Consider the following 8726-nt stretch of genomic DNA (forward strand, 5'->3'; position numbering starts at 1 on the left):
GTTAAAATATTCAATTTAGTCCTAATTTAACATGTTGATGCTTCTAACACCGAGACATGTCTCGTTTAGGGCAGCCATGACTGTCGCCGAACAGTCATGACTATCCTTGGGAAAAGACAATCAACGACTATTTTTGGTTATTGTATTTAAAAAAAAATTAAAATTAATTTTAAAAAAGCAAATTGTTTTTTTAATGAAAAAATAACTACAATAATTTATTTAAAAATAAAAATAAAACAATGAGACATGTGGCAACTTTATAAGCATTAACATGACAAACAGGTTAATTTAAGGCTCAATTGAATATTTTAACTAATATAGTTCGATAGCTTAATTGCTAATTTCTAAATAATTCAATGGTTTATTTGTACTTTTTCTCAAAAGAAAAAAATATTTCTTGATAGATTTTAAAAACTAAAACAAAAATTAGTAATGAATAATAATTAAAGTACTAAATCCGGATTTTAACTCAATATAAAATGAAAAAGAAAGCAAAATTACGCTTCACTTCAATTGCCCCCTAAACTCTTCTGCTTTGCGCCTTTGCCTACACTTCTCGCTCGGCTTTTCAACTGTGAGCTAACTGCTAAGAAAGCCATGGCTGCACTGTCAATGGGAATCCAACTAACGTAGTAACGTATCAGCAAGTGCCTCGACTATAGTTCCGCAGATTATCTACTCCGTATTTTATCTTGTTTTCTGCTTCTCTCTATCTGAGCGTTTTCATTGCCATTTTCCCTTCATCTGAGCTCCCAAAGCTCTGCGTTCCATACCCAGCGTGAAAAGGCTAAGACGGATATAAGCAATCAGTTGAAAATGTTTGCGAAATTTCAACATTTTGATACCAACTGTTTCTACATACGGAGTTCTACCAAAAGCACTCCAAGAATTGGAATTTCTGTAAAACCTCCAAGGAAGGACCACTACCAAAGGAAAATTGAACTCAATCCTGATGGAAGATCAGTAGAAAGCAAGAATGTTGGGGTTAAATTGGGGCCAAATGTTGGTCTTGGTGATGTTAAGAAAAATTTGCAAAACCAGAAGTCAACTTCCGGTGATGAGAGAAATGGTGTTTTGAAGTCCCAGACTGGCTTGTTTACAAAACGAGATGGTAGGGTAGAAAGTAGGAAGAAAAGTGGGGGTGAAACAAGGCGAGGAAATTTGCATGAAAAAGTGCAGACCAAGTGTTCGACGAAATGGGGGAGATACGGAGGGTGTATTCCGGCAATTTTAGAGGCTTTAGAAAGCTGTGGTGATTTGGATGAGGCTTTGAAGCCTTGGCAAATGACTTTGACCAATAAAGAGAGGAGTATAATATTAAAGGAACAGCTGGGTTGGGAAAGGGCCTATGAGATTTTCAATTGGTTCAAGAAGAAGGGATGCTATGAGGTGAATGTGATTCATTACAACATTATGCTGAAGACTCTTGGGAGAGCGCATAGGTGGAGTGAAGTGGAGAAGTTGTGTGATGAAATGAGGGAGAGGAGTATTAAACCCGTAAATTCAACGTATGGAACTTTGATTGATGTGTATAGCAAAGGTGGTCGCAGGGAGGAAGCAATGAAGTGGTTGGATTTGATGAACCAAAGAGGGATGGAACCTGATGAGGTCACCATGGGAACTGTAGTTCAAATGTATAAAAAGGCCGGGGAGTTTAAGAAAGCAGAAGAGTTTTTCAAGAAATGGTCCTTGAACATGCAACAGGTGGAACAGCCTGTAAATGGAAAACCTAGAAGAAATATTAGTTCAGCTGTTTCCAGTATTTGCTTAAGCTCTCATACGTATAATAACTTGATAGATACATATGGGAAGGCTGGACAAGTAAAAGAGGCTAGTGAGACTTTTGAAAGGATGGTTAAGGAAGGGATTGCACCAACAACAGTGACTTTCAATACAATGATTCACCTGTATGGTAATAATGGTCAACTGGAAGAAGTTGGGTCCCTGATGCAGAAAATGGAGGAGCTTAAATGCTGTCCTGATACACGGACGTACAATATTCTTATTTTTCTCCATGCTAAGCATGACAACATAGAAATGGCAGCCAACTACTTTAAACTGATGAAGAGTGCTTCTCTAGAACCAGACACTGTAAGCTATCGCACTCTCTTGTATGCCTTTTCAATAAGGCAAATGGTTTGTGAAGCAGACATGCTGATTCTAGAGATGGATGAGAGAGGATTAGAGATTGATGAATTTACTCAATCTGCTTTAACTAGGATGTATCTAGTAGCTGGTCTGTTGGAAAGGGCATGGTCGTGGTTCTGGAGGTTTCACCTTGGGGGAAAAATGACTTCCGACTGTTACTCTGCCAACATTGATGCTTTTGGTGAGCATGGCCATATTTTAGAGGCTGAGAAAGTTTTTAATTGCTGTCAGGAGGTAAAACGTCTTACTGTCCTCGAGTTCAATGTAATGATCAAGGCTTATGGGATCAGCAAGAAATATGATGAGGCTTCTTGTTTATTTGATAGTATGCAGAAGCATGATATATCTCCAGACCGATGTAGCTACAGCTCTCTCATTCAGATGCTAGCTGGTGGTGATCTCCCAGTAAAAGCAAAATCTTATGTAAGCAAAATGCAGGAGGCGGGATTGGTGGATGATTGTGTCCCTTATTCTGTTGTCATATCCAGCTTCATAAAACTAGGTCAGTTGGAAATGGCAGTTAGCTTATATAAAGAGATGATTAGGTTTGGCATCCAACCTGATGTTGTTGTTTATGCTGTACTGATAAATGCCTTTGCTGACATTGGAAGTGTTAAAGATGTTAATTGCTACTTTGATGATATGATAAAGGCTGGCTTGCAGATGAATTCTGTTATATGCAATTCTTTGATAAAGATATATAGTAAAGTTGGATACTTGAAAGAAGCTGAAGAAATATACAAAACACTTCTGTCTTTTGAGGATGGTCCTGATATATACTCTTCGAACTGTATGATCGATTTGTATAGTTTGCGATCTATGGTTGGACAAGCGGAAGAGGTTTTTGAGCACTTGAAGAGAAAAGGAATTGCAAATGAGTTTTCTTATGCTATGATGTTGTGCATGTACAAAAGGAATGGAAGGTTTAATGAGGCCATTCGAATTGCAAATGCAATGAGGGACCAAGGACTCTTGACTGATTTGTTGAGTTACAACAATGTGCTTGGACTATATGCAGTTGTAGGAAGGTTCAAGGATGCAATGGCAACTTTTAAGGAAATGTTGACATCTTCCACCCAGCCTGATGATTTTACATTCAAATCGCTTGGAATTATTCTTGTTAAATGTGGGGTTCCAAAGGACACTGTTCGGAGATTAAAAATGATGAGGAAAAAAGATCCTCAGAAGGGTCTGCTTGCGTGGACTTCAATTCTTTCTTCTGTGACTGGCTTGTATGACACTGATCATGCTGCATGTATGGATTTATAACAAAGTTGACTGTATTGGTATTGCAGATGATGTAATTTAGAGAAAAATAGGCTCTGAAGGTGTCATTTGGAATTGTATTTGTAGAAGCTGGTATTGGGAACATGCTAAACAATTTCTCAACTGAAGCAGATGCCTTCTTAGTGTGATGAAGCGGCTTAAGCCTTGTATAGATGCAACTTGGAACTTCTATGAAGCTATTGTAAAATTTCAAATTAGAAATACAAGTGGTTTATATTCAAAAGTTAGAAATTACAAATTCTCAATCTTTAATGTTTTATATGTACATTTTTACCAGTACCATATATTTGTCTGTGCATCTATAAATTTCTGAGTTTGTTGAGGATAGGTTGGAGGGGATTCTATGGAACTATCATGAATCTTGCCCAGTGCAACAAATTTCGTTCAGACAAATGATTTGTCAACAGAAGAAAGGGCATGTCCTGGTGTCAGAAGTGCTCTCACTGGCGCAGTAGTATTAGAGACTTTCCACACACAGTTTGGGGTAACTAAACAAGTGCATATTCTGTTATTATGTGAATGCTGATACAGTTGGAGACATGTCACACTTTAGCCCTTGAAACTCAGATTTTTCTTGCTATCCTTGCACTAAATGGTACATCATTTCTGGTAGTGTTCCCGATCTTCTTTTTTTCATGTTCACCCATCAATACAAATGAATATCTTGTATAAATTTTTCTTAAAGAGTGTAGCAGTCCAACAGATTGTTCCTGAAATAAGGTACATTTTCTTGTAGGAAACAATCGGAGTCGCATGGAGTTGGATGGAAGTTTCAAAACCCTGGTGCTCTGAGAAGGTCTTTTACAGCTTCTTTGTCAGTAACTAATTTCCTTTTATGGTGGCAATTGCTGATATATACATTCCAATGTACTGACAGTAGCAATTATCATGCTTTCTGTTTATACTATTTATCAGTTGGTGATAGTCCTCTTGAAGGGAGTTTATATTTTTCCAAGGAAAAACACTTTTACACCAAAAACAGAAATATGGAATGTTTGCATTTGATTGCCTAAAAAAAGTTGTGCAGTAATTCCTAGAGCATGCATTTGGTGCAGTGAACACTTTATACTAGGAAACTGGTGGCATGCAAAAAGTTCATAACTGATGCATGAAATGAATTATAATCTGCTAGGCAGTAGGCACTATTCTTTTCTCTTTCATTGAAGTCCTCTGCTCCTGTGTATTTTCTACTTGGAATTTGTCAGCTGTACCTTGCTGATGCAAATGAGGTCAAATGATATTGTCTTTCTTTTGGCGGCATGCTACAAAGTCTTTTCCCTTCTTCAATACGTGTGCTTTTCATTGCGGCTGGGATATGATTTGCAGATCTGGGATTCAAGATAGCTTTTCGTTTCATACTTAGATTTTCTTCTGATCTTTTCCTGTTACCTTTTTGCGCAGCATCCCTTCACACTATGGCCAAGTATGAAGCAGGAACGGCTACAATCCTGAAACGTGTATGTGCCTTTACTCGTCTAAATAACTTTTTGAAAATATGAGAGTTGATATGATTGGTTAGTTTTGCAACAATTTTGTTTTATAATCCACCCCCACCCACCCTGAACACCCTCCATTTTTTCCACACAAGACAAGATTGCTGGTAAAAAAAGACTGGAAAGTCCAATTAATGGGTGAAGTCAAATATTAAGGAATAGTTTTTCAGCATTCATGGTATCTGTACAAGACTATAATTATTAATTTAGGTGGGATTAAGATAAGTTTAGAATATGCTCTAGATTTCCTCCTAGTGGCCAGAGTCTTTGTATGTAGTAATGTTATCGATCCATATTTCTCTAATGGTCAATTCTCTGCAAATTGTGTTATAGTATTTTGTTGATAGTAGATACATTAACGTTGATTAATCTTGATTGTGAAAGAAATGATATTTTTATTCAGTTTTTTTGTTCTATAATACTGAAACAGCTGCCATCAAACTGGAAGTAGCTCCACCCTGGTAATGAATTTCACCGTCTGATTTTTAGAATTTGTCTTTTGGGGGTGTCATTTTTTGGTTGCTAAAACGACTTTGTCATTGCTGCCTTTGAAAGGAAGCGTTGTAGATATTAATTCAGGTCTGGCCTGCATCTGTAGCATGAAAAAGACAGGAAACCTTAAAAACAGTGAAAAAAATACTGTTATTAAGAATTTTTTATCGACACCGGTCACTTGTACGCCAGTTTGTCAAATATCATACATTGTTATACTCGATACAAAAAGAACAAGTACAGAACTACAGATTGAAACTGCAGAAATTCCCTTATTATTGAAGGCATTATGAGTAGGGAAAATGACACTTTTCATACCTAAATTGTAGAGTCTATGAAGTGATTTTTTTGTCGCTCAATTGTTTGCGAAGTGACTCTTTAGTCCAAATTCTAACAAAACTCAAGTATGGAAAAAAGTCATTTCGCAGACAATTGAGGGGCGAAAAGTGAGGGGAGGGTAGGTATGATAAGAGACGAAAAGGGTCATTTTCTCTTAGAAGTAATATATTAGGCCGGAGGGTGATGTGTATAGTTTGTGCTTTCAAATTTTGATTCGTGCAATGTTTTAAAATGATGGTTTGGGACTGTTTAGCCGATCAGTTTCTTGGTCCAGAATGGAGTGGACGAAAGGGTGCTAAGAGACAGTATGTCCTTTTCAATTGATTATATTCCCCTTGGCCTACACCCTGGGCCAGCGCTGCTCTCTTCCGCAGCTTTTGGTTTCTTTACTGACCACGCTACATATTGCAGGTCCCATTAAAGGAACAATCCGGGCAGCCGGAGCACCATCAAGGCTCACCGTAGGTCCCATTAAAGGAAACCTGCTGGCAGGTGTAGCAAATTGATAGGGGAAATAGGGCATGCCAGGTGAACTTACAGAGCCAAAATAGATAGGAAAATTGCTGGCGGCCGGAGGGGATTCATAGGGCCAAATGGAGCAATCGGAGCGAATTTCTAGGATCAAATAGGCAATTACACTTTCGCTGTGAGTTATAGCTTTTGGCATAGGGAACCAGAGCCAAATTAGTAGGTGTTTCGTTTCTGGTTGAGTAATAGATTGCGGGTAAAGATAAGATATGAGTTTGATGCTAAATGGAGCAATCGGGCGAATTTAGGTGATGGCCTTTTGCTGTGAGTTATAGCAATCAGAGCCAAATTAGCAGGTGTTTTGTTTCTGGTTGAGTAATAGATTGCGGGTAGAGATAAGATATGAGTTTGATGCTAAATTGAAGAATATGGTTAATTTCAAATGAAGGTTTATGCTGTATGGTATAAGTTTATGAGGTTGAATTGAAAAGGGTTTGCAGCATATAACATAAGGAGTATTATTGAAGTGAACAGATACTATATGAAGTGTTGAATCTCTAGAACGTAATAAGAAGCATTACACTGAAACAAGAACCTATGTGCACATCTATAACACTAAGGAAAACTTTCATTTACAAACAGGAGCAGACTTCTGTCTGCACTTTATAGATTAGAATTTAGATAAGCACACAACTAGCACCTAGTGCCGCCGCCGCCGTGAGAAATTGAACCGCCATCTTTTCCGGTAGAAACTCGGCGACGTTGTCTGGATCAAGATTCATGGTTGTATTGTTATACTAGCATGAAACAAGATATTTCTTTCAACCCAACTCTCAACTCCTCCCACTGTGTGTCCTGGAATTCCATTTCTCCATTGACGACCTTCATCTCCACCAGCCATAGCTCCGGCGCCACTTGAAGAATTTCCACCACCAACGTTACTCTTGCTTTTACCAGTCTAATCCCCCCTCCCTTTCCCCTCTCCTCCACCCTATACCCTGCTTCATTCCCGATTTTCTTCACCTTCTCCTCAACCTCTCCTACCTCGGCGTTCGTGGTGAATCTCATTTCTTTCTTGTTCAATCCCGCCTGGAATAGCCCCGATAGATCTAACCCGGGAGACATTGAAATTATGTCGAATGCGTTCATTTTGGTTAGGTGTTTGCAATCTTTCTCCAACTCTTGGCTCCCGAATTGATGCTCGTCTCTCAAATCTACCACCGATGATGACTTTTTGAACCACGGGAGCTTCATCAGTTCCTCGATGCTCATTCTCGTTACCGGATTGGGATCGAGCAGCCGGAAAATTATGCTCCGGGTGGGCTTTGTGATCCAATCCGGGAACTGAAACGCGCGGCTTCGTATTGCACGGTACATGTTTGATATATTGCTGTCGTCGAATGGGAGGTAACCTGCCAGAAACGCAAAGAGAATTACGCCGCAAGACCACGCGTCCGCCTTGGCGCCGTCGTAGCCTTTTCTGATCATCACCTCCGGCGCGGTGTAGGCCGGAGTTCCGCACGCGGTGTGGAGGAGGCCGTTGCGGATCTGCTCCGGCAGCGCGGAGAGGCCGAAATCGGAGATCTTCAGCTTGCCGTCCTTATCAAGGAGGAGATTCTGCGGCTTGATGTCACGGTGAGTAACGCCGTTCTGGTGACAGAAATGGAGCGCGAAGACGAGCTGGTGGAAGTAATACCTCGCCGTCGAGAGCGAAAACCGGCCGCGCTGTGTGAGCTTCGAGAAAAGCTCCCCGCCGTGAGCCAGCTCCATGACCAGATAGATCTTACTCTTCGTCGCCATCACTTCGTGGAGTTTAAGCACGCTGGGGTGATTATTCAACCGCCGCATCGCCGCGATCTCCCGGATTATCCGCGGCTCCATCGACGCGTCCACCGTCGCGTTCTTATCAATCACCTTAACCGCCACGTCGGCGCCACCTTCCAAGCACCGCGCGTGGTACACTTTCGCAAAGCTCCCACGCCCCAAAAGCCGCCCTAGCTGATACTTATTCAGTATAATGTTTCCGCTCCCACCGCCGTCGCCGCTGGTGCTTCTCCGTATTCTCACGGCGGCAGGCGGTGGCTGGGGGCGTTTAACTTCCATCCTCACGGCGGCCGGAAGGAAGAGAAATTGGTGGTTTTTGGGAGGAAAAACTCAACAAGGAGTCTTCTAATACAGAGAGCCACAAAGAGTTTTTGGTTTGGTTTTATAGGGAAATACTAAGTGGAGGATTGTTGGATCTAACCTGTCTTTTACTATGATTTGGGACCTACGAATTTACTAAACTACCCTTCTTTCTTTTTGGTTTAGTCTTTAATTCATTCCTTAATCACCAGACCCTAAGAGCATATTATGGGATATTTGATTCTGCATTTCCTGTTATTTCTAAATTCTGCATGCAACTATTTGTTAATTAATTATTGTATCCACATCTCAAACACCGTCAATTTTTAATACCCAATGATTTGATTTGTGATTTTAATTTTTAAAATGTTATTT

The 8726-nt window shown here is 40.1% G+C and overlaps 2 protein-coding genes across 2 annotated transcripts; one reads left to right on the forward strand and one right to left on the reverse strand.

Annotated features, from left to right (window-relative positions):
• The first annotated feature begins 526 nt into the window (after positions 1-526).
• LOC116000993 (pentatricopeptide repeat-containing protein At3g23020) lies at positions 527-3666 on the forward strand. The gene has a single exon (XM_031240880.1). It carries the CDS (start codon positions 817-819, stop codon positions 3415-3417), a length of 2601 nt encoding a protein of 866 aa, XP_031096740.1. The 5' UTR covers positions 527-816; the 3' UTR covers positions 3418-3666.
• A 3054-nt stretch (positions 3667-6720) lies between these two features.
• On the reverse strand, positions 6721-8421 carry LOC116002384 (CBL-interacting serine/threonine-protein kinase 4-like). Its single transcript, XM_031242513.1, has one exon. The coding sequence runs from the start codon at positions 8328-8330 to the stop codon at positions 7020-7022; it is 1311 nt and encodes a 436-aa protein (XP_031098373.1). The 5' UTR covers positions 8331-8421; the 3' UTR covers positions 6721-7019.
• Positions 8422-8726: the final 305 nt, after the last annotated feature.

The sequence above is a fragment of the Ipomoea triloba genome, chromosome 13, assembly GCF_003576645.1.
Source record: "Ipomoea triloba cultivar NCNSP0323 chromosome 13, ASM357664v1".
Taxonomy (NCBI): Eukaryota; Viridiplantae; Streptophyta; class Magnoliopsida; order Solanales; family Convolvulaceae; genus Ipomoea; species Ipomoea triloba.